This window comes from Chiroxiphia lanceolata, chromosome 6 (genome assembly GCF_009829145.1).
Source record: "Chiroxiphia lanceolata isolate bChiLan1 chromosome 6, bChiLan1.pri, whole genome shotgun sequence".
NCBI lineage: Eukaryota > Metazoa > Chordata > Aves > Passeriformes > Pipridae > Chiroxiphia > Chiroxiphia lanceolata.
In genome coordinates, this window is record NC_045642.1 from 62,922,523 (window position 1) to 62,947,726 (window position 25,204).

General features: G+C 59.4%; 2 protein-coding genes across 2 annotated transcripts in view; both read left to right on the forward strand.

Moving 5' to 3' along the window:
* Positions 1 to 25,204, forward strand: part of LOC116788859 (maestro heat-like repeat-containing protein family member 6) — a 946,858-nt gene that overhangs the window by 338,003 nt on the left and 583,651 nt on the right. The gene's annotated exons all lie outside the window — the stretch shown is intronic.
* On the forward strand, positions 9,187 to 25,107 carry NID2 (nidogen 2). Its single transcript, XM_032692034.1, has 22 exons — positions 9,187 to 9,375; positions 10,026 to 10,334; positions 13,795 to 14,027; positions 14,242 to 14,624; positions 15,283 to 15,432; positions 15,510 to 15,755; positions 16,261 to 16,461; positions 16,591 to 16,809; positions 17,475 to 17,618; positions 17,938 to 18,066; positions 18,150 to 18,293; positions 18,385 to 18,504; positions 18,587 to 18,832; positions 19,544 to 19,780; positions 19,919 to 20,140; positions 20,265 to 20,434; positions 21,548 to 21,677; positions 21,867 to 22,038; positions 22,545 to 22,702; positions 23,272 to 23,395; positions 24,132 to 24,244; positions 24,327 to 25,107. Exons 1-22 carry the CDS (start codon positions 9,187 to 9,189, stop codon positions 24,335 to 24,337), a joined length of 4,050 nt encoding a protein of 1,349 aa, XP_032547925.1. The 3' UTR covers positions 24,338 to 25,107.

Genomic DNA, 25,204 nt, shown 5'->3' on the forward strand with positions numbered 1-25,204 from the left:
CAGCCGGGGGCCCGTGTCCTGGGATCGGAACACAGGGACGGGGAACCCCCACGGTGGTGATACCCCGGCGTTTTTCCTCGGAGAGCTGTGGGATTTCTTTGCTGGGAAGATGCACCTGGCATCTTAAACACACCCGAACATCCTGATTTAAATTGACGGATAGAGGCAGGTCTGGCCTCCGCGTCCCCCCATCCTGACTGTGACAGTGTCCCCAGGACAGGGGAGTTTTGGGGGGCTGCTCGGTCCCTCGGATTTGGGAAGACAACAGACCCGCTCTGAGTCACCGGGTGAAATCCTGCCGATTGTTTCCAGCTGTGCTATTGCAGCGGGCTCGTCCCAGAGGATAAAAGAGCCCTGGGAAGCTGGGAATTCTGCTGAGAGCTGCGGGCTCATCCCATGGAGGGTCCAGGGTCTGCAGCCACCTCCTCCCGCTGCGTTTCAGGGGGCTGCATCCTGCCGGGGGGAGGAAAACAACGGGAAAGAAAGCAGCCCCGGGGTGGGAAGGCGTGGGGCAGGAAGGGGGCTATGGAGCAACGCTTCCCAGTTGCACAAGCCCTGCCCGGAGCAGGGTTTGTCCCAGCTGTGGGATGACCGGAACGGGCAAGGAAAGTGTTTTGGGCTCGGTGGCGTTTCCAGCGCAACCAAGGGAGAGTCACGGGGCGGGTGACTCTCGGGATCCGGGGCACGGGTGGGAGTAGGGAGGGTGCCGGTGTGTGCAGGGAGTGAGGGGAGAGGGCCTGGGATCAGGGCACCGGGACGGAGAGTGGGAGGGGATCACCCCTGAGATGAGGAGGAAGTGTGAGTTGAAGGGGGAGAGGGAACGAAAAGAAGGAAAGGAAATTTCAGGAAATGAAAGGAAGTTTCGGGAAGGGAAAGGCGAAGGGAAAGGAAAGGAGAAAAGAAAGAGGAAAGGAAAAGGAAAAAGGAAAGGGAAGAGAAAAGGAAATGAAAAAGGAAAGAAAAGAGGAAAAGAAAGAGGAAAGGAAAGAGAGAAGGAAAAGGGAAGGGAAAGGAAAGAGGAAAGGGGAAAGGAAAGGGGAAAGGGAAGGGAAAGGAAAGAGGAAAGGGGAAAGGAAAGAGGAAAGGGGAAAGGGAAGGGAAAGGAAAGGGGAAAGGGAAGGGAAAGGAAAGAGGAAAGGGGAAAGGGAAGGGGAAAGGAAAGAGGAAAGGGGAAAGGGAAGGGAAAGGAAAGAGGAAAGGGGAAAGGAAAGGGGAAAGGAAGGGAAAGGAAAGGGGAAAGGGAAGGGAAAGGAAAGAGGAAAGGGGAAGGGGAAAGGAAAGGGGAAAGGAAAGGGGAAAGGAAAGGGGAAAGGAAAGGGGAAAGGGAAGGGAAAGGAAAGGGGAAAGGGAAGGGAAAGGAAAGAGGAAAGGGGAAGGGGAAAGGAAAGGGGAAAGGGAAGGGGAAAGGGGAAAGGGGAAAGGAGAGGGGAAAGGGGAAAGGGGAAAGGAGAGGGGAAAGGGGAAAGGAGAGGGGAAAGGGGAAAGGAGAGGGGAAAGGGGAAAGGAGAGGGGAAAGGGGAAAGGAGAGGGGAAAGGGGAAAGGAAAACTGTGCGTGTGTGAGTGTTCAGGTGTGTGCATGTCTGGGTTGTCTCTGATCGTCACCTGTGGGTGCCGGGCTGTGCCACCCGTGGGTGTGAGCAGGGACCACTGGGGGGTGCGGGGGCACAGCGAGGGGTCCCGCTGCTCCGTGGGTGCGTGTCCCGGCCGGTGGGTGCGTGTCCCGGCCGGTGGGTGCGTGTCCCGGCCGGTGGGTGCGTGTCCCGGCCGGTGGGTGCGTGTCCCGGTGCTGAGCCCCGCGCGGGCGGCAGGCGGCGGCAGCGGGCAGCCGGGATCGCTGGAATCGCCGGGACGCGGGACCTGGTCCCGCTCCCCGCCCCATCCCATCCTTCCCCACCCGGCAGCGCTGCCGAGCGCTGCCCGATTTATCCCGCAGCCGCAGCTCCTTGGCTTCCCTCCTCTCCCTTTTTCCGTCTTCTTTCTCTCTTTCTTCCTTCTCTGCTCTCGGGAGACCCCACCTGCAGAGCTGCCTCCAGGTCTGGGGAACAACAGCAGAAGGACGTGGAGCTGCTGGAGCGAGTCCAGAGGAGGCCACGGAGATGCTCCAAGGGTTGGAGCCCCTCTGCTCTGGAGCCAGGCTGGGAGAGCTGGGGGGGTTGACCTGGAGAAGGGAAGGCTCCAGGGAGACCTGAGAGCCCCTTCCAGGGCCTAAAGGGGCTCCAGGAGAGCTGGAGAGGGACTGGGGACAAGGGATGGAGGGACAGGACACAGGGAATGGCTTCAAATTGCCAGAGGGCAGGGTTAGATGGGATATTGGGAAGGAATTGTTGGCTGGGAGGGTGGGGAGGCCCTGGCACAGGTTGCCCAGAGAAGCTGTGGCTGCCCCATACCTGAAAGTGTTGAAAGCCAGACTGGAAGAGGCTTTTAGAAACCTTGGATAGTGGAAAGTGTCCCTGCCCATGGCAGGGGGTGGAACTGGGTGAGCTTTAAGGTCTCTTCCAATCCAACCCCTTCTAGGAGTCTGTGATCTCCTAGTCTATGATCTTCCTGCCTTCTTTCCTTCCTTCTTCCTTCCTCACTGCAGGGGGAAACATCCCAGGAGAATTTGAAGCTCACTTTAGGGGGAGAAGGATCCCGAACTAAAAAATCAAATAGCAGGGAAAACAACAATAATTAAATGCAAGCAGGCTGGCTCACTGCTTTAGGCTGGTGAAGCCCACATGTGTGAGGACTTACAACCCTCTGAATCTCCGTGGGTCTGCAGAGCTCCCCTGTGGATGCACAGCCTGTCCCAAGGAGTGGCCTGGGCGGAGAAGGTCGCTCCCAAATGTGCTGCCCATGTGTTTTGCTGCTTCCCATTGAATTTTAACTACCCCAAGCCCTCTGTCCCTGTTTAGCCGGATCGCTCAGCCCTAAAATCCCTTTCAGCATGGAACGCCGCCGGGGCTGCATCCGTCTTCAATTTAAAGAACAAATCCTCCCGCCTCCAGTGGGAGCTGCTCTGTCCTCTGCCGGGGCCGGGTGACCTCGGCACTGCTGGGGGCTGGATTTTGGTCACAGCAGATGGAAGGGGCACGTGTCGGGGGAGAATAACCTCTTCACCCAGCCCGGAGAAGCTCCGCGGGACAAAGGCTGGCAGGAGAGCCAGAGCCTGGAAAATGTGGCTAAAAGCATGTTTGCTCGGAGAGGCTGTCAGTGGGAGACAAAGGCAGGAAGCAGATAAAGCAGGCAACGAGGCTAATTGCTGGGATTAGTCACCCCGGAGCATTCGGGGGCTGCAGGGGTCAGGGCTGGAGGCCCAGGGAGGTCAGGCGAGGAGAGATGAGCTGGAAAGAGGTTTTGGGGAGAGCCTGGGATTTGTTAGAGCCACGGGAAGGGCTGAACCCCATCTCTGATGGTGCTCCCAGGGCAAGCCACGGGGTCCCAGCTCCCCTGGGAGCTGGTCTAGTGGAAGGTGTCCCTGCCTGTTGCAAGTGGGTGGAATGAGGTGAGTTTTAAGGTCCCTTCCAACTCAAACTATTCTGGGATTCTATTGCTCCCTGCCTACCACCCCTGGACAGGGAGAAGCTGGGCAGATTTCAGGAGTACCTAATCCATACAGCAAATAAACCCTCATTCTGCAGAAAACTCTTAATTCAGGGTATAAACATCCAGAGAAGAGCCTCAAAGCTGCAGCAGCTCAGCCCAGGGTGTGTCGGGATCAGAGCCCCGGGATGGGGCAGGATCAGACCTGTGTTAGGGGAGGTTTAGGTTGGATATTAGGAAAAGGTTCTTCCCCCAGAGGGTGGTCAGGCACTGGAATGGGCTCTCCATGGAAGTGGTCACAGCCCCAAGGCTCCCAGAGCTCAAGGAGTGTTTGGACAAGGCTCTCAGGGACAGGGTGGGATTGTTGGGGTGTCCTGTGCAGGGCCAGGAGTTGGATCAATGATCCTTGTGGGTCCCTTCCAGCTCAGGGAATTCTGTGTTTCTATGCTATCAAGAGTGATGGGGCCAGGGAATCTGTGTCTGCTGTGCTTTGTGCTGCAAGGAAAAACACAGGACTCCTGGAAACACTGGACCTGGGCTGATGTTATCTTTGCCATGAATCCATTCCCTCCGGAGGGACGCTCCCAGCCCCAGCACAAACCCCTCCGGGCTGCTCTGCCTGGCAGATGAAATCCCCTCTGCCAGGGAATTTGCTGGAGCCTGGACCAAATATGGAGCTTGTGGCTAATCTTGGGGGAAACAGGGAGCAGGAATCAGTCAGTGTCAGGCACATTTGTGAGCTGTGTGCCGAGCTCCTGGAACACGGGCAGCGCGGGGGGCTCCCAGGGATCCGCCGGCTCATCCGGCAGCTGCCGTAGCAAAAACAGTTTGCAGCAATATTTAGAGAGAGGAAGGAAGGAAGGAGAGCTCCAGAGATTAAAAAAAAAAAATCCTCTTTACCTTAAAATACATTCTGAAACCCGGAGCAATCCTTTGGGCTGCGGCTCAGATGTCTCAGAAAGCTTTTCCATGTGGGAGAGGTGTTTCCATCCCGTGAGTCTTCAGCTCCCCGGGGTGCCGGGAGATCCGAGCTCCACTTTCCAGCTGGGAGGACTCAGCAGCTTTAATTCATAGAATCCTAGAATTGTTTGGGTTGGAAGGGACCTTAAAGCTCATCTCATTCCAAACCCCTGCCTTGGGCAGGGACACCTTCCACTAGAACAGGTTGCTCCAAGCCCAATCCAGCCTGGCCTTCCTTCTCTCCATGCAGTGAACCACTTTCCCACGTTTCTACTCTGTCCAAAGCACCCAGGGCCAAAAAACTCTCCTCTTTCTATAAAAACCTAGTTTTCCATATTATGGGCACACAAGTGGTCCACACTCCATCTTCCCAGTTCTCCATAAGTACAGCCTCTCTCCCAGAACCCCTCTGATACCCTGAGCAGCTGGGTGGCAGCCGGAGCATGTGGGATGGAGCCTGTGTGTGGAAATCACCTGCAGCAGGGGTGGATATCCCTGAGGATGCACCTCAGCAAGTCCTGACGTGCCTCCTGGTCCATCCCTGGACCCCCCAGGAAGGGTGTCCCTGCAGTGGGCTGGAGGGAGAAGGTGGTGAGTCATGAGGCGAAGCCGAGTCAAGGAATCGAGACCAAAGTTAATGAGAACCATTCCCAAAAATGGAGATGTTGAGAGCTGGGTGGGAATCTGCCCTGCTGCCACAGCTTCCCTGCTGTCAACACCCAGTGGGATGCTCCTGGGAAAGGGAACAGCCGCAGGGAAGGCAGTGAGCCCAGCCAGGAGCCAGGGATGGAGCCAGAGGAAGAGATCCCTCAACACGGCCGCAGGGAAGCAGAGCCACCCCACGGGAGGGGCACGGCCACCCAGTGATTCCCTTTTTGTCCTTGACAGGGGGTTGTTCCTGCTGTTGGAAAGCTGGGCACCAATTGTGGATTCTCAGATGGCTCGTAAGGGTTGAGCTCAAATCGAAGGCTGTGCCCAACTTCTGGGGCAAGGGGGCACTTAATGGGGTCTCTCCTCCTTTTGTCTGGTTTTATAGGTTCTCAGAGATGCTGCTGTCAGATTTGGCTGAATTTATCCAACAGATTCCAGTTATTAAGGATGGAGGGATTTTTTTTTTCTACAACTCCCTGACAGGAGGCTGTAGCCAGGTGGGAGTCGGGATCTTCTCCCCCATAACAAGTGATGCACAAGAGGAAACAGCCTCAAGTTGTGCCAGAGGAGGTTTAGATTGGATATTAGGGAAAATTTCTTCCTGGAAAAGGTTGTCCAGCCCTGGCACAGGCTGCCCAGGGCAGTGGAGGAGTTTCTGTCCCTGGAGGGATTTAAAAGCTGGGTGGATGTGGCACTTGGGACATGGATCAGTGGTGGCCTTGGCAGTGCTGGGGGAATGGTTGGACTCCGTGATCCTAGAGAGCTTTTCCAACCTAAACAAATCCCTGATTCTATGAGGGAGAACCCCATAGACATCTCTCTTTCTTGGGCCATGAAGCCAAAACGCTCGTGTGTGCTGATCCAGGGAGCTCAGGGGTGCACAACCCCCTCTCTGTGAGAGCCCTTTCCTGCCAGGACCAGGGGGATGTTCAAGCCACTGGTTTGTGGCCCTTCCTGCCAAATAGCCTGACCTTGAGCAGGACTGGTTTCCAGCATCCAAGAGAAGAAACGCTCCAAGGGCATTATTACTGTGACCCACTAACCCAGCTGGCAACGGGACAGTGCTGACAGAGCCCTGCTCCCATCCCACCCCTGCTCCTCCCCAAACATCCCGAAACACCGAACGGCCCCGGTGCATCCTGTGAGCCTTTGCTTTCTGCTGCACTCCCCAGCCCCGCTCCCATCACCGGGAATCACGCTTCCTTTCCCGTCTGCCCCAGGAGAGATCCGCGTTTCCTGCTGCTTCCCTCGTCCCTGCCGGCCGCAGCTCAGCGATCCCTGGGCTGCCAGGCTTGGGGAAGAGGCTGCCGGGATTTCCTGCCTGAAACAGCCTTTTCACCAGGGATTCCTCTGCCCTTCCTCCTCCTCGCTGGGAGCCCAGGGCGAGGAAGAGCCTTCAGCAGGGCAGGGAGGTGCCAGCCCCCCTCGGCAGTCACATCTGGCAGGAGCATGAGGAGTGGTTTGTCCTGGTTTTCCCATTTTAGCAGAGAGAGTTGGGAGTGTCCGGGGTGGGGGTGTGTGTGTGTGCTTCTAGGTCAGGCCAGATCCATCCCCAGCCCCGTCCCACAGAACATCCTCCATCTCCTCCAAATTCAGCACATCTGTTTCTGCCCGAAATGCTGCCCAGTAAATGCCTGTTGATTGGTTTTTTATGCCCCAGCTATGGGAAGGGATGAACCCTGCAGCCAAAGGCTCTGCCAGGGCACATGGAAGTGATTACAGGGATCAGTCCCTGCAAGCACCTCCTTTCCCAGCACATGGTGTGGGTGAGCACAGCCTCTCCCTGTCCCCATCCATATTCCTATCCCCATCCTCACCCTTGTCCCCATCCCCATCTTTATCCTCATCCCCATCCTTGTAACCAGCCACATCCTCATTCCCATTTCCATTTCTAGAACTATTTCTATGCCCATCCTTGCCCCTTTCCCCATCTTCATCCCCATCCCTATCACCATCCTCACTGTTGTCCCCATTTTCATGTTCATCCCCATTCCAATGCCCATCCCCATCCCTATCTGTTCCAGTCCCCATCCCCATTCCCATCATCATCCCTGACAGCATCCACTTCATGATCCCCATCCTTATCCTCATCCCCATTCTTGTCCCCTTCCTCTTCCTCACCCCTGTAAACCATCCCTGATTCCATCCCCATCCCCACCGAGGCTTCCAGCTGCTCCCACAGCCACAGGGATGCCCATGGCAGTAGGACTCTGCTCCAAAGGCCAAGGCATGAGTCCAGCTCTTCCCAGCTGCCTCTTTTCTAACTGACTGGTGCTAGTTTGGCTCAGAAAGTTGGGAAAAGGTACTTTTTAGCATCCTAAAGACTGCAGAAAGTCTGGCAGCTCCTCCTTCCCATTTGCTGTGGATCCTCAGGGCCCGTGGTTTGTATTTTCAACAGCCCCCAAACATCCCTTGGAGCAACAAGGTTGTCCTCCCTTTCCCTCCCCTCTTTCCTGCTCCCTCTGCCCCTGCCACCAAATGCCACTATTCTCCATGTGAGGGACATCCCATCTGGGGTTTCACCAGGTAGAGGGGCTGCCGGCCCCTCACAGCTCCCACTTTCCCTGGAGAGCCCTGGGAGGTGTTTGAGCTTCAAAGAAAAGACACTTTTTGGCACGGGGAACTCCTGGAAGGCTGCGGATTGTGTCCAGCTGGCCTGGGCCCCACTCGAAGCCCTAATGGTTTTCCATGGCCAGGCAGAGCGACTCCTTCCAAGGGCTGGAGCCAGCCAGCTGCCTGCAGCCGAGAGGGCAGCAGCCTCTCCGGATGTGACCCCCACGGTCACATTCCCTGGGACAGCCGGGCTTCCAAACAGCTTGGGCCCGGCATGGCTGGGAGCTGCTTTCCAGGATGACCGGGATGCAGTGGATTACACCCTGCCCAGGATGGAGGGGACAGGAACCACAGTGATAAATCCCTGTCACTGCAATAGAGGGGGTGGAGGGTGTCCAGCTGCTTCCCACGTGAGGATTCCTGTCGGGAATGCCATGAATGTGTCCCTGATTTATTTCTCTCGACAGCCCACAGGGGTTTGACACTTCTCTCCTTGTTATCTGGCATTCCTCGGGCATGTATATGTCTCGGGACAGATGCAATACTCCAGGCCAGGGAAGTGGGAAACGCTCCAGGAAGCTGAAGTGGAGCTTTTGGCTGCTCCCAGCCCGGATTTCCAGGGGTACTCATTGAGTCCAGCTGCCTGGGATTTGAGCTCGTCCTTTCCTCCGCCGCTGTGGGTGCTCCCACCCCAACATCCCGAACCAAAGGCAGGGAACCCCTCCTGGACCCACTGGTCACTCCAGACCTCTCCGGGCGGGGATGATGGATGATGGGATTGAGAAAGGATAAACAGCGGTGACCCCGCGCCCGGCCGTGCGTGCGTGGGGGGCCTCTCGCTGACAACTTGCCAGTGGAGCTGTACGACACATTTTGGCCGGTGGCTGTCCCTGTCCTCCCCCGCGTGTCCCCTGTGGATGAGGAGTCACGTTTCTTCCCGGCTCCAGGGAGCGGGATCCGAGGGAGAGAGCGGGGAGCGGCCAGTGCCTCCCGCCCACGCCGCGGCCCCGGGCCCGACCCCGCTGGATACGGGCCCGGCCCCGGGGGCGTTGCAGCGAGGCGGGGGGTGCGGGGCTTCGGGGGGCGCCGGGGCACGAAGAAGGGATCCCACTTTCCTTCCCCGGGAGGAGACCCCCCCAGGGATGCCCTCCTTGGATGCCCCCTCGGGGTAGCGCCGCTGTGGTACCCGGTTCCTCCCCGGGTTGCCGGTACCGGCACGGGAGATGCGGGGGTTGCGGGAGGGGGGGGGACTGCGACCCGGGACGGATTTTGGGATGAGTCCCAATTGGTCGGGGCCGGGGTTAGGGGGTCCAATGGCGGCTCGGCCGCGGCTTGGCCACACCCCTGCCGGGCCACGCCCCGCCGGCTCCGGTTCCCTCCGCCGGGCCGGGGCTGCCCCGTCGGGTCCGTCCCGCTCCGCTCCGCTCCGTCCCTGCGCTCCGGTTCGCCCCGTCGGGTGCGCTCGGAGCCGTCGGGGGGTCCCGCGGGCCGGCGGCGGGATGCGGGCGGTGGCGGCGGTGCTGGCGGCCGTGCTGGCGGTGGGGGCAGCCCTGCCCCGCCCGGGGCTGCTCCCGCACGGCCCGGCCCGCGGCGATGCCCGGCTCCGGCCCGGGGATGACGAGAGCTCGCCCGCGGTGCCGCTCCGCCGCGCCCTGCGCCTCTACGGCCGCACCGCCCGCCGCCTCTACGTGAGTCCCGCCTGGCCCCGGCCCCGCTCCCCGCTCCCCTCTCCCCTCCCCTGCCCTCCTTCCCCCCGGCCGCTCTTCCTCCCAGCCCCCCTTCCTCCTCTCCATCATCTCCCCCTGTCCCTCCGTCATCCCCCCTCACCGTCTCTCCACACTCTATCCCCTTCTCCCTCCATCCCTCCGTGTCTCTCCATCTTCCCACTCTCCATCCCTCTGTCCCACCATCCCTCTCTCCTTCTGGCTTTTCACCCCTCCGTCTTTCCATCCTGCTTCCCACTCAACCCCTTCCTCCTCCCCCCCCCAACCCTGCCCCTCCGTGTGCCTCTTTGCCGTCCCACCTCACGTGTCTCTTCTCCATCCACCCCTTTCCTCCATCCATTTGCCCCCTTCCCGGTGTCTCCGGCTGCGGAGGAACAAGAGGGCTTTCTCCTTCGCAGCTGTTCCTGCCAGCAGCGGCCGCAGCTGGGATGGCCCCTGAGCTGCAGCTCCCTGGGGGATGGAGAAGCCCGAGGTCTTTGTTTTCTCCCCGTGGCCGGATGGGGCCACGCGGCCTCAGGGCTCTCACTCCCCCGAGGAGGGGGGGACACGGCGGGGGGACCGGGGGTGGTGGCACCTCTGCAGCTCCTGAGCACCCTGCCCCGCTCTCCCTGCAGGTGGGGACCAACGGGGTCATCTCCACCCAGGATTTCCCCAGGGAGACCCAGTACGTGGATGACGATTTCCCCACAGACTTCCCTGTCATCGCTCCCTTCCTGGCCGACCTCGACACCTCCGGGGACAGAGGGAACATCTACTACCGGCAAGATGACTCTCCGGACCTGCTGGACCGGGCTATGGGATACATCCAGGCTGGGTTCCCCCGCACTGCCGGCTCCTTCGTGCCCACCAATGCCTTCGTTGCCACCTGGGAGGATGTGGGTGCTTACCAGGAGCTCCCCCAGGACACCGAACCCTCCACAAAGGTGAGGCCAACGGGCTGAGCTTGGATTCCCATCCTGCATGTCATGGGAGGATGAGTCTTCCTCGTGTAGCACCCAAAACGCTCAGTCTCTTCTTTCTGGATGGTGGGTCCATCCATCCATCCTTGGGTGAGAACCAGGGGAGCTTTTTCTCTCTGCTCAGAGCTGTGGCACTGGTGGAGCTCTTGGCTTTGCTGGTGGGCAGGAGAGGTTTAGAGGTTGCCTTCAGCTCCGTGGTTGGAGGTGCTTGTACAAGGGCCTGGAGTAACAGGATGAGGGGGAATGGCTTCAAATTGACTGGATTAGGTGTTAGGAAGAAATTCTTGGATGGGAGAGTGGTAAGGCCCTGGCACAGCTTGCCCAGAGAAGCTGTGGGCTGCCCCTGGAAGTGTTCAAGGCCAGGTTGGACAAGGCTTGGAGCAATGTGGTCTAGTGGAAGGTGTCACTGCCCATGGCAGGAGGTGGAATGAGATGAACCCTTCCAACCCAAACCATTCCAGGATTCAGTGATTCTTTTCAGGCGAAGCTCTCCAGTGCTGGTGGCTCTGGATTTGCAGGGGCAGCTGGGAGAAGCCGTGGCTCAGCTCCATGGTGCTCCTGACCTTTGCCAGTGGCTCGGGGCTGGTCCTTCCTTCTGCCCCCGTGCTGATTATGCTGCTGGCGAGGAACTGGTTTCAAAGTTTCCACGATGGGTTGATTTTGTGCCTGGAAAACAAGCTCATAGGTGGTCTGCCAGGTCGGGGAGGTGACCTGTGCTCTCCACCCACGGGGCTGATAAGGGCTCCCGTGTGGGTGGACCTACAGCGCTGCCTTTCCCCGAAAATGCCGGGACATGAGGTGTCACACCGGGCTGATGATGTGCTGAGGAGGTGACAGTGACACTCTGCCAGCAGGATGGACTCCTTGGAGCGAGCTGGATATGATGAGCTGCAAGAGGAAAACTGGTGATGGATACCCAGGGCTGTGTGATGGGTGACAGGCTCTAGCTGTGGTGGGGTGGGCTGATCCCGAAGCCCATCAGCAGCCAGCAGGTCCCCATGGACCACCAGGAGCCATCCCTACCATCCATTCCCCCGCTCCGGGGCCCTTCGGGAGCGGGTTGCTGAGAGAGGAGCCAAGCAGGGGAAGAAACCGAGGTTTGGAAGGAAACAAGGCACATTTTTTCCTCTAATTTAAAACTTGGGAAAGCAGCTGAAGAGATGCCATCAGGGGCCTCGCAGTGACCTCCCGGCCATCGAAAATGCAGCCTCCTCTTCTTTTCTCTTCCCAATTGTTGGGGTTTTTTTTTCCCTCTCTGAGAAGCTGGCTCAGGTTTTAAAATGAAACTGGTCTTGTTTGGAAACGAGCAGCTCCGGGGAAAGCTTCATTCAAGACTTGCCGAAGTGCAGCTTGTGCCTGTGCTTTGCTGAGCTCCCCCTTAGACAAAACTGCTAAAAACCTCCCACTTTTTTTCTTATCAAATGTGGCACTTATGGAAACGCTGCCCTCCTGCTGCTCGGAACCAGGATTGACTCCGAAGCCTTTACCCCCCCCGCTTTGAAAAGTAACAGCTCATCCTTTTTGAGCCTCAAAAGCAGAAACCTGGGTTAAGGTGGGGGTGTAGGGGGTCCCCAGACCCCTGCTTTGGGGGTCCTGCCTAGATGGGGGGTCTGGCAGCGCTGTGGCAGCGCCCTGTCCCCTCCAGCTCCTTGGGACACATTCCTGGTCCCTGCAGCGACGCCTTCCCGGGCTGCAGAGCCGGACAAGAGCTGACCCCGCTTCTGCAGAAGCAAGACTTGCCCTTTTGGGCTGGAATTTGCCCTTTGCAGCTCTTTGCCGGGAGCAGCCGGGGGCTTCCCCCCGCCCCCCCCTCCTTCCCTCCATCCCAGCACATCGATGTCACCCATCGCTTCCCCCCCTCGCCACCCACCACAAGGCGAAACGAGCCCTGCAGCTGCTGCTGTGATTTGGCTGCGTGGGGGAGGAATCCAGCCCCGGGTGTTGGTCGTGGGGGGGTTATCCCCGCCCCTTCCCAACTTTTTGGCCGCCTTTTCGGGGTCTCTGAATTGCCCGAGTGTGCGACGTGCACAACAAGGCTCTTTATATCCCGCGGGGCTGCCGGGAAACCTCGCGGTGCCCCGGGGACCCCAAAATCGGGGCTGGCGCTGTGGGGACGGCGCGGGGGCAGCCCCCACCCCTCCCTCCCGCTGCTCCGGGGAGGGGGGAACTGGGAGTTTAATCACTTTTCCTTCGCTCGGGCGCCGTTCCCTGTGTGCTGCTTCCAGCGGCTCTCTGGGAAGGGCTGCTGCTGCCGCTGCCCGCTCGTGGTTATTTATTGGGGCAGCAGGAGCCGTGTGGGGTTGGATTCTCCGCCTTTGCGGTGACCACGGTGCGCGTGTGTGGATTCTCCGGCGGCTCCGGAGGGCTGGGCTGGCTCCGCAGGCTCCCCATCCGTGGGTTGTTGCCGTGATCCCGCTCCCTGGCACGGCCCCAAGGCTCGCAGGGCTGGCAGGGCAGGCGGCCAGCGTGCCTATAGCGGGACGTATGGGTGTGGGGAAGCCGGGAACACAGGCGTGTTTTTTCCGGAGGAAACCAGGCTAAAATTGTTCTCCGGGAGAAGCGGGGGGTGCGGGTTTTCCTCCGGCGCTGATGGGACGAAGGGGAGGCTGCTGCTGTCAGGGGGAGGGAAACAGCAGTGAGGGGCTCCCAGGCTTCAGCACCAGCTCGATGCAGGGGTTACATGGCCAGGGATGCTCCTGGGCATGGTGCAGGGCTGTCACCTCCCTGTGTGACAGCTCCAAGGGACACCCCTGCATGGAGGGGGTGGCCTGGTTGTGCCATGGGGTCCTGGGAGGATGCTGAGCATCTTGCCAGGATGTTGCACTTGGGCTCTGGCTGTGCATGAGCAGGAGGTCTCTGCAGGGTGATTATAGAATGATTTGGGTTGGAAGAGACCTTAAAGATCATCTCATTCCAACCCCCTGCCATTAGCAGGGGCACCTTCCACTAGACCAGGTTGCTCCAAGCCTCATCCAACCTGGTCTTGAACATTTCCAGTGACGAGACAGCCACAGCTTCTCTGGGAAACCTGTGCCAGGGCATCACCACCCTCAATGGGAAAAATTTCTTCCCAATATCCCATCTAATCCTTCCCTCTGGCAGTTGGAAGCCATTCCCTCTTGTCCTGTCCCTCCAGTCCCTTGTCCCCAGTCCCTTTCCAACTCTCTTGGAGCCCCTTTAAGCACTGGGAGGTGCTCTAAGGTCTCTCCAGAGCCTTCTCTTCTCCAGGCTGAACAATCCCAGCTCTTCCAGCCTGTCTCCATAGATGTGCTCTCTGATGGAGGGCTCTTTTGGGGTGCTTCCCTGCGCTGTGGTGTGTGGGGAGTTGCCAGTCACATCCTTGGTCTCCACCCCCATCTCAGTCCTCCACTGGGGTCTTCCTGCCCCTCCATGACATCCATCTATCCCGCCCTCCCTTTGGCAGCTCAACACCTTCCAGACAGTCATAGCCTACAGCGACGAGGACACCTACACCATCTTCCTCTATCCCGACGGCGGCCTCCAGTTCCTGGGGACGCGGCCCAAGGAGTCCTACAACGTCCAGCTGGAGCTGCCAGCCAGGGTGGGCTTCAGCTGGGGGGACGGCGACGACCCGAAGAGGGACGGGCTGTTCCACAGCCTGGCCAGCAGCGAGCAGACTCTGAGGAACCTGGAGCGGTGCGTTGGTGCCGGGGGGGCTCTGTGGGATGGGCGGGGGAGCAGGGTCACCTTCTCCCTGCCCTGGAGCCTTTTAAAGGCTGGAAGAAGGAGGGGAATGAGCTGGGGGGGGCTGCATTTGGGGTCCTGGAGGGATGGTGTGGAGCAGGAGCACCTTTGGGATGGGTTTGCCAGCACGGCTCTGATGGGTGTTCATGTGTGCTGCTGTCTGCAGGGAGAGCAACACAGGGGTACCTGGAGTGTGGGTCTTCCGTGTGGGCAGCGTGGACCATGTGGAGCCAGGAGGCAGTGAGGGACTTGGTCCTGGAATGCCACAGAGCCTCCCTGTGCATCCTGATCCCGACTACACCCACACGCTCTACAGCCATGGTGACCACGCATCCACGGAGCTGCCAGCACAGCATCCCAGCCATGGATCCCGCACCCCAGTGCTCCTGGGCTTTGTCCCTGAGAGGAGGGACGCCCAGGAGCGGAGCCGCCGGCTGTACCCCGACGGGGACGGTGACACCCGGCAGAGCTACTCTGCCAACCCCTCTTCCTACAGCTCCGGGCACCACGGCGTCGGCGTGGAGGAGGACGTGCATTTCAACCCCGATGGTGAGTGGCCACAGCCCTTCCAATGACCCTATGGGGACAATGACCCAGCGGGGACAGTGACCAAAGGGGGACAATGACCGAACAGGGATGGCTCGTGGCGGGTGGCTCCCTAAAAAAGGCCCCTCGCTGCAAGTTTGTCCCTTCCCAAGCAGCCGGGGCTGGAGCGAGCATGGGCTGGAGTTGCTCCTGCAAAGCTGCTGCCCTTCCAGCTCCTCTCCCTCCGGCCAAATCCTACTGCCAAGGGGCTGCTGGAGCCATACAACCCTGCCTGCTGGGTTTGCCAGTGGAAGCTCGTGGGGTGGGATTCTCAGGGGGCAGGTCCTGGCACAGGGACAGGGTTGGCCTTTCCGCCCTCCCCGCCACCGAGCCAGCTGTGGAGCCACCGTGGCACGTGCCTGGGGGAGCAAAGCCCCGTCCCCAGCCGGCTGTCTCCCAGAAATACCCAGGAATTTGATCTCCTGCCCTCTGTCAGATCCGCCTGAAATCAGGCAACAGGTTCCAAACCCTCCACCGCTTCTCTGCATCCTGGGTGACTTCCTTGGGAACCGCTGCCAGCTGGCCTGTTTCCCAGCGGTGTTTTGGGGGCCATGAAGGCAAGGCCCTCTGGCGAGGGGTGGCTTTGTCACCGTGTCCCCAACCCTTTTCCCCCTGCCCCCAGTGTTCACCTACAGCGCCTCCAGCAGGGAGACCTGTGCCCAGCACCACGGGCGCTGCTCCCCGCACGCCTTCTGCACCGACTACGCCACCGGCTTCTGCTGCCACTGCCGGGCCACCTTCTACGGGAACGGGCGGCAGTGCCTGCCCGAAGGTACGCGGGGCGGGCGGCGGGGATGGGTGGTCCCTGCCTGGGTGGCCACTGCCAGGGGTGCCCGTCTCCCTGCCCAGGGGCCGTGCATCGCCTCAACGGGAAGGTGAGCGGGAGCCTGACGGTGGGACGGGCGTCCGTGCGCTTCCAGGACGTGGACCTGCACGCCTACATCGTGGGCAGCGACGGCAGAGCCTACACGGCCATCAGCGGGGTGCCCCAGCCCGCTGCCCGTGCCCTCCTGCCCCTCCTGCCCGTCGGGGGGCTCTTTGCCTGGCTCTTCGCCCTGGAGGAGCCCGGCTCCGAGAACGGCTTCAGCATCACCGGTGAGCTGGGATCCGGGATGCGCTATCGCTCCGAGGGACGTGGCTCCTCGGGAGTGAAGTGTGGCCTGGGATGGGTGATAAGGGGCTCAGGGCAGCTCTGAGGCTCCTCCAGCCTCCCCAGGTTCCTCTGTGCGGGATGGGCAGGAGGAGCAGAGCGATCTTCTCCAGTCCCTGGAGCCGTTTAAAGCCTGGGGGAAGGAGGGGAGTGAGCTGGGGGTGCTGGGCTGCATTGGGGAGCTCAGCCCCCCATGCACTGGAGCTGCATTTGGGGTCCTGGAATGGTGATGTGGAACAGGAATGGTATCTTTGGGGTGGGTTTCCCAGAACAGCTCTGATGGATGTTCATGTGTGCTGCTGTCTGCAGGGAGAGCAACACAGGGGTATCCAGCATGTGGGTCTTCCACCTCATGGGTGTGCTGGAAGGGTGGGGAGGGATACCCTGGGGCTGTAGCCCCTAAAAATCCTAAAATCCTTAAAATGATGCCTGTTTCCTTTTCCTGTCCAGGTGCTGAATTCACCCAGAGCCTGGAGGTAACCTTCTACCCTGGGGGGGAGACGGTCCAGGTCACTCAGACAGCCGAGGGCCTGGGGCCGGACAATTACTTGAGCCTCAAGACGCACATCCAGGGAGAGGTGCCGTTTCTGCCGGAGAACGTCACCGTCCACGTCACTCCCTACAAGGAACTCTACTACTACTCCAGCTCAGGTAAGACCTGTGCCCACCTGGGCTCAGTTTCTCGCATGCCGTCCCTGCGTGCCCCAAAACCGCCCGAGACACGGCGACGCTGCAGCCGTTTTTCCCACATCCCACGGGGTTTTCCTTGCCGTCCGGCAGCTGTGACGTCCTCGGGCCAGCGGGAATACGTCGTGGCCGCGGGAACAGCCAACCAGACCTTGTCCTACCGCCTGCGGCAGAACATCACCTTCTCCGGGTGCTCCCATTCCCACCTGCCCGCGCGGCAGCAGCTCAGCGTGGCACGTGCCTTCGCCCTCTACGACGGCCAGGAGCACGTCCTGCGCTACGCCCTGGCTGCCCGTGTTGGCTCAGCACAAGGTGAGCGCCAGCACCCACCCCCAGGGTGCTAATCCAGGGTACCACCCCCCCAGCCAAGGGATGCCGGGTTCTCCTGCCCGCTCCCGAAGTGCGGCGCACTCGGTTTGCCCAAAAACAGCCAAAAGAGAGGGGGTCTCGTTGCAGGTACAACTTCCTCCTGAGGGGCAGAGGAGGGGCAGGCGCTGATCTCTGCTCTGTGGGACGAGTGACAGGACCTGAGGGAATGGCCTGCAGTTATGTCAGGGGAGGGTTAGGTTGGATATTAGGAAAAGGTTCTTCCCCCTGAGGGTGGTTGGGCACTGAACAGGCTCCCCAGAGCAGTGGGCACGGCCCCAAGGCTGCCAGAGCTCAAGAAGCATTTGGATGATCCTCTCAGGCACATGGTGTGACTCTTGGGGATGGTCCTGTGCAGGGCTGAGGGCTGGACTTGATGATCCTTGTGGGTCCCTTCCAGCTCAGCTTATTCTGTGATTCTGTTTTTGAAGCAGCTTGAGCCTCAGCACTCCTGGCATGGTGGGGTTGAACCCAGGGTGGCAGTGGGTGGTGTGGCCGTGGTTCCCTGCATGGGTGCTGCGGTGATGCCTGCATCAGATACAAGTGGGAATGGTCACTCCCTGTGTCTCCCAGACCTCTTCTTCCCCCGTTACATCCCTCTGTGCCCACAGATGGTGCCGGGAATCCCGCGGTGAACCCGTGCCATGACGGCACACACGGGTGCGAGGCACCGGCGCGCTGCCAGCCCGGAGCAGGGATGGATTACACGTGTGAGTGCCCGGCCGGGTACCGCAGAGACGGACGGGGCTGCCGAGGTGAGCGGGGCTGGGGGTGGGCACTGGAGGGGGGCTGGTGGACCCTGTCACCCTTCAGGCACTGTGGTGACCACTGACATTTGGGATGCTGGGATGTGCCACGGCATTGCAGCACTTATGATCTCCTGGGGCTTCACCAAGGATATGAGGGGAAACTGAGGCAGGGTGCTGGGATTCCCGGGGGAAGCGCTCCAGGAGCAGCGTGGGGATGGAGGATGTGGCAGATGTGGGGTGGGCAGTGTGGGGCAGGACATTCCCCCCAAGACCAGGAGCACCCAGACTCCAAAACCGGGTGCCTGCTCTCTCCCCCTTCCTCTAGACGTGGACGAGTGCGCCGAGGGCCTGAGCCGGTGCGGCCCCTTCACCGTGTGCCTGAACGTGCCGGGCAGCCACCAGTGCGAGTGCCGCGGCGGGTACCGGCCGGTGGGGGACGGGCAGGCGTGTGTGCGTAAGTTTGGGGTCAGTTTGGGGTCTCCCCCACTCCTATGCCCCACAGACATGCCCCTAGCACTCCCTCACCTGTTCCCACAGCACTGGCCCCGGCGAGTGACCCCTGTGAGGACGGGAGGCACCCCTGTGCGCCGGGGGGCCGTGCCCGGTGCCTGTCCCGCGGCGATGGCTGCCCCAGCTGCGAGTGCCTCCCGGGATACACCGGCGACGGCATCCACTGCTCCGGTACGTGGGTGAGGGAGGGACCGCGGGGCTCCCACACCCTGCAGCTGCCGGGGCGCCCTGTCCCGGCTGATCCCCTCTTCCCTGTGCACAGACGTGGATGAGTGTGCTGAAAACCCGTGTCACCCGGCCGCCACCTGCTACAACACGCCGGGCTCCTTCACCTGCCGGTGCCAGCCCGGCTATGAGGGTGACGGCTTCCGGTGCACGTATGGTAAGGGTGCCCACTCGCCTCCATGCCCTCTCTGCCCGGGGCAGCTTCCCTGGCCTCACTCTCCTGTTTTCTGGGTTTCCAGTGGCGGGAGGGAACCCGCAGCGGCTGACACCCTGCCAGCACGAGCAGATGTACCCGCGGGAGGTGCCACCGGGACCCTCACCCGTGGGAGGCAGGCACGTGCCCCAGTGTGATGAGGAGGGCCGGTACCGGCCCCTGCAGTGCCACGGCAGCACCGGGCACTGCTGGTGCGTGGATGCTGCCGGGCAGGAGATCGCCGGCACACGGACAGCACCGGGCACCACCCCGCCTCGCTGCGGGAGCCCAGGTCAGTGACACCCCACTGCACTCAGAGGGGAGAGGAGACGTGGGTCGGATCGTTTGGCATCCCTCTGGCATCTGAGTGGCATGCCAGTTTGTCCCAGGCACCAGCAGTGTGGGGGCAACGGGGCCACAGCAGAGGGGACTCACAAACTAAATGGCCACAATCTAAAACCCAGCACCTCAACACGAGGAATAACTTTCCACTGAGGGTGTCAGAGCACTGGAACAGGCTGCCCAGGGAGGGCGTGGAGTCTCCCTCTCTGGAGATGTTCCACACCCACCTGTGTCACCTGCTCCAGGTGACCCTGCCTTGGCAGAGGGGTTGGACTGGATGATCTCCAGAGGTCCCTTCCAACCCTAATAGTTCTGTGACCCTCTGCCCAACTACCCGGCTGGAGGCTTCACTGCCATGGCCTGGGGGCAGGGTACTGCCATATGGGTGCTTGGGTACATGGGGGGCTCCTGGGTGTTTAGGGCACCCTGGCCCATGGGGTTACACTGCACTAGCCATGGGGACACCTCCTGTGTCTAGTTGTGATGGAGGGGACAGCTACGGGGTGTCGAGGGGGCCAGAGAGGGGCAGCCCCAGCCCCTCTGGCCCAAGGGGTGCCCCTAGAGCCTGGGGTGAAGTGGGGCCAAACCCAGGTGCCAGGTGGGTCCAGGGCAGCTGTGTGGCACCCCCTGAGCCCGGGCTGGGGGAATTTGTTGCCGGCAGAGTCCATCCAGCAGCTGACGCCCTGCGAGCACGCGCGGATGTACCCGCGGGAGGTGCCACCGGGACCCTCGCCCGTGGGCGACGGGCACGTGCCCCAGTGCGACGAGGAGGGTCGGTACCGGCCCCTGCAGTGCCACGGCAGCACCGGGCACTGCTGGTGCGTGGACGCTGCCGGGCAGGAGATCGCCGGCACACGGACGGCGCCCGGCACCACCCCGCCTCGCTGCGGGAGCCCAGGTCAGTGCCCGGGGGGGGCATCCTCAGCGTGGAGGGGGCACCCAGCAAGGAGAGGGGGGACTCAGGGCTGTGGCAAAGCCCTGAGCCCCCCGAGCTCGCATATGGGGGGTGACTGTGGTCCTCCCCTCCCTGTGCCAGAGCCCACGGAGCGGCCACCCAGCATGTGCGAGCGCTGGCGGCAGAGCCTGCTGGAGCACTACGGGGGCAGCCCCCGCAGCGACCAGTACGTGCCCCAGTGCGACCCCCAGGGACACTTCACCCCGCTGCAGTGCCACGGGGACAGCGGGTACTGCTGGTGCGTGGACGAGAGCGGCAGGGAGATCCAGGGAACGCGCTCGGAGCCCGGCACCGCCCCGCCATGTAAGAGCTGAGCGCCCCAATTTGGCCCCTGCTCCCTCCTGCTCGCTCCTGCTCCCGGGTGTGGAGCTGAGCCGTGTCTCCCTGAGCCATCTCTCCCTCCCTGTTCCCGCTGTTCCCGTGTCAGGTCTCCCCAGCGTCGCGCCGCCCACCGTCCGGCCCTCGCCCCGGCCCGACGTGTCCCCACCGACCACGGGGACCTTCCTGCTCTATGCTCAGGGGCAGCAAATTGGATACCTCCCGCTCAACGGGACGAGGCTGCAGAAGGAGGCGGCCAAGACCCTGCTCTCCCTGCATGTACGGTATCCCTGGGGATGGGGGCGGGGTGTGGGAATACCTGAGGGAGTTTGGGAAAGGCTGGTGCTGCCACTCCGTGTTTCACACCTCCCTGGACCACTTGTCTGAGCTCTGATGGTTTGGGGGGGGGTCACCTCTTGAAGGTTGATTTTGTTTTGTGGGGACGTTGGCTGTGCTGACTTTGTGCTGAGTTGGCATTTTTGACAAGGACCTGGAGTGATTGGACAAGGGGGAATGGCTTCACACTGACAGAGCAGGGTTAGATGGGATATTGGGAAGGAATTCCTGGCTGGGAGGGTGGGGAGGCCCTGGCACAGGTTGCCCCGAGAAGCTATGGCTACCCCTGGATCCCTGGAAGTGTCCAAGGCCAGGTTGGACAGGGCTTGGAGCAACCTGGTGTGGTGGAAGGTGTCCCTGCCCATGGCAAGGGGTGGCACTGGATGGGCTTTGAGGTCCTTTCCAACCCAAACCATTCAGGGATTCTGTGGAGGAGGAGCGTTCTCACCTCTCCCTCCACTCATCCCCAGCAGAGAGGCAGGACAGGTCCCAGACCTGGGACTGCCCACAAAGGGAAGGGTCCTGGGTGCTTCCAGAGCTCCCCAAAGTAGGTCATGGCCCTGGGCTTCCAGCTGCACGGCTCTACTGCAGCCTTGTCTTTTCCCTTCCTCGGACTCCTCTTGGAATGTGACCATGTGCATCTCCAGCCAGGCCAGACCAAGGGGGAGGAACACTGAAAGCTGGGCCACGACCCTCCCTATACCCCAGGGAATTAAACACTTTGCCAAGTATTCCCTCTCCCCATCCTGAAGGTCATTCCTGTGGCTGGCTTTGCTCTTGGAGCAGCCTCGCCTTGAGGCAAAGGGTTCAAATCCATCTGGCTGTGGGTGTGTGCCTGCACCAGCTGGCCTAAAATCCTCTGCTGCAGGATTCTGCTGGGAGGGTGCAGTAGGAACCCGTCAGAGTTGGGTTTTGCTGGAAAAAATGGGATTTGAGTGTCATTGCCTATTGCTGCATCCTGCGCCGGGCAGCTCCCACTGCCAGCTGGTGGGATAAGGATGCTCAGTGAGCCTCCTGGCAGGATTTCACCCCGTGTCCCTCTCCCAACCTTGCCAGGGCTCCATCGTGGTGGGGATTGACTATGACTGCCGGGAGAAGATGATCTACTGGACAGATGTGGCCGGACGGACCATCAGCCGGGCGAGCCTGGAGCCAGGGGCCGAGCCAGAGACCATCATCAACTCAGGTGTGTCCCCGTCCCAGTGACACCTGCCCCAAAGCCACATCAGCAGGTCACAGCTCCGGGACTGTCCTGCTTTGGGCTCCTCCATCCGCGCTCCCATTCCCTGGTGTCGGGTCAGGAGGGCCGTGGGGGGCTCTGAGGGGTCCCGGAGCAGCACTTCCCGGGCCGCTGAGCGTGGCCATCCCCCGGCAGGACTCATCAGCCCCGAGGGCCTGGCCGTGGACCACCTGCGCCGGGCCATGTTCTGGACCGACAGCGGGCTGGACAGGATCGAGAGGGCGCGGCTGGACGGCTCCGAGCGGCGCGTGCTCTTCGACACCGAGCTCGTCAACCCCCGCGCCATCGCCGTGGACCCCGTCCGAGGGTGAGCAGCGGCAGTTCCCGAGGGATTTGGACACCAGGTGCAAGGGTCGAACAGATGCGGCCGCGCCAAGGCCCCATCCTGACCCTGGGAGCGGCTCTGCTGCGCCGCACACCCCGCAGGAGGGGTTGGCTCTGTTCCCCGGCCACGCTTTTATTTGGTAATTCAGGATTTGGCTGGAGCTGCTGTTTCAGTATCAGGATGGACATTATTTTTGAAAGCTCTGAAACGCTCCTGGCGTTTGGAAACACAAGCTGTGCCTCCAGGGTGCTGTTGTGATACAAAATGTGCTACTCCTAAGGCTCGCCTTCGTCTGGGAGCTGCAGTTTGGGTCATAAACATGTTTGATATTCCTCTGCTTTGCTTTCAGGGATATTTTCCTAATCAAATAAAGATGTTTCAGGCACTGATAAGGGGAAAACCAGGCCTTGCTCCTGACAAGAACCAAATGAAGGGATAATGTCCTGCCACTTACTGTTCTGTGTCCTGTTTGTGCATTATTTCCCAAGAAACCTGTACTGGACGGACTGGAATCGTGAAGCTCCCAAAATCGAAACTTCCACTGTCAATGGAGCCAACAGGAGGGTCCTGGTGCACACAGACATTGGTTTGCCCAATGGCCTGACGTTTGACCCCTTCTCCAAGCTGCTGTGTTGGGCGGATGCAGGTAAGGTGAGCTCTCCTGTTGTGCCAGGGGGGGGTTAGGTAGGATATTGGAAGAAATTTTTTCATGGAAAGGGTGGTCAGGCATTGGAACAGGCTGCCCAGGGAAGTGGTGGAGTCCTCCATACCTGGAAGGATTTAGAAGCCATGTGGATGTGGCACTTGAGGACATGGTGGCCTTGGCAGTGCTGGGGGAGTGGTTGGGCTGGATGATCTCAGAGGGCTTTTCCAACCTAAATGATTTTATGATTCTACATCCTTAGGCTTAAAAGCTGTTTCCAAATGTAGTAAATTAGGAAAAGGTTTTTTTACCCACAGGGTGGTCAGGCACTGAACAGGCTCCCCAGGGCAGTGGTCTTGGCCCCAAGCCTGACAGGGCTCAAGCAGTGTTTAAACAAGGCTCTCAGGCACATGGTAGGATTTTGGGGGTGTCCTGTGGAGGATCAGGAGTTGAACTTGGTGATCCTTGGGAGTCCCTTCCAACTCAGCATATTCTATGATTGTATGAAATACAAAGAACGTATTTGCTGGGGTGTTTTTTTGTGGTATGATAAATATCTTGTGTTCGAACAGGCACAAAGCACCTGGAATGCACATTCCCTGATGGCACAGGCCGGCGTGTCATCCAGAACAACCTCAACTACCCCTTCAGCATCATCAGCTACGCCAACCACTTCTACCACACGGACTGGAGACGGTGAGGGGGGAAAAAGCCACTCCCTGCGTGGCTGGGAATGCTGAGCTCCCTCCAACAGCTGGGAGCCAGCCTCCATGATTCCCTGAGAGCAGCCTGGAGGGGTTTTGTGCCAGAGGGGGAAAACAAAGGCTGTCCCCAGCCTGCTCCCGAGTCCTGGAGCCTCACCAGAGCTGTCGTGGGTCTCTAGAAAGCTGAACGTGGGTTCAGCAACACCCGCTTGTAAATCTCAGCACAGAGTTGTTTAGACACAGCCCCAGCACTCTGGGAGGGACAGAAATAGTGGTGTTTTGTTTTTTTTTTTTAAACTAAAACTTGGCCCAAGTCTCCAAATCTAGATTAGGGCAAAGCAGAGATTCTGTCCTCAGCCGTTCCCTCTGCCCCGACACCCAAAGGCCTCGGCACCAGGAACTCGCCTCTGTTCCCACTCCAGCTGGAAGCTCTCAAAACTCCCATCAAATCTTAGATTACAACAAACACTTAAGTGCTTGCCACGCTTGGAGGAGACTCTCAGGGAGATAATCTCTCCTTGGAAGGCTCTTTCTGTGGCTGCATCACCGGAGAGAAATGCACTGAATGAGCTGGAGGGAGCTTTTATGGGGCAGATTTCTTTCCACTTGTCCTGCAGGTGTTCAGACCAATCTTTTTAGCTGCCTCTGTTCTTAAATGCACACAGAGAGGGGGGGAGAATACCAAGGTTTATAGATGAATAAAGCACTTCTCCCCCTTTTTTCCCCAGGGATGGGGTGATAGCTGTAAATAAAGACACCGGCTCCTTCACCGATGAGTATCTTCCAGAGCAGCGATCCCACCTCTATGGAATAACAGCAGTTTATCCCTACTGCCCTGGAGGTAAAACCCACCCCAAAACCCACCCCCTTGTGACTCTCTGATGGCTGCTTGACACACTAAAACTACCCTTTTCCCCCTGCAGCAAGGAAATAGCAACTCCCCTCCCAGTTTCAAGGAATCAACAATCTTTGCACCCAGAAGAACTTCAGACCCAGAAAACTGTCACTGCATGAAAGGAGGGAAAAGCCCTCAGCCAAGGCCAACCAAGCAACCTGCTTTCCTGCAAAAAGTATTTTTTTTTTATGGTTATACCTCAAGACTTTACTACTGTATTTTTTTACCAAGTAGAAAACATTGATATATTACCAAAAAAAAAAATGGTCCTGGGCATCTCAGGCCATTGCTCGAACTCTTGCTTAATGCAAGAAGGTTTAAAATGTAGCTTTTTTTTTTTTTTTTTTAACTCAAATGTTATATTTTAATGGAAGAAGAATGGATTAATTTTTAACGGTTTTGACAATCTGACCAACAGGTCCTTTTATCCAAAAAAAAAAAATTAAGTGCCTATGGGAAGCTTTGGATGCAGTATCTCACTGGGTCTAAATAACCTACAGCCCTGAAGACAGGAGACTGTGTGTGCTCCAAAAAAGGTGCAGAACAGGGATGTGACGTGGCAAAGGCATTGAAGATTTTCCAGAAGATGATTCTGTGTTTTCACCACTGCCTCAATGCATGTCTTTTAGTATTTATATTAGAAGAATATGCTAGAATTGATCTGTTCATGCTTGTTGGTTCTTCCAAGTGCCTTCATAGACCTACCCAGTGTAGACCAATACATGTTCAGAAATACCCAGTTACCTTGTAATGCTTCACTTTTTCTAGGTTACTTCAAATAATTGAATAAAGAGGTTGGTTTAAGTTTCCCTTTGGATTTAGTTTTTTAAATATTTCGTTGGGGAAGCAGCAAGCAAGCCAGGAGCAAGCTGTTCCCAGGGCAGGACCTCAGCAAAAGAGGGTTTT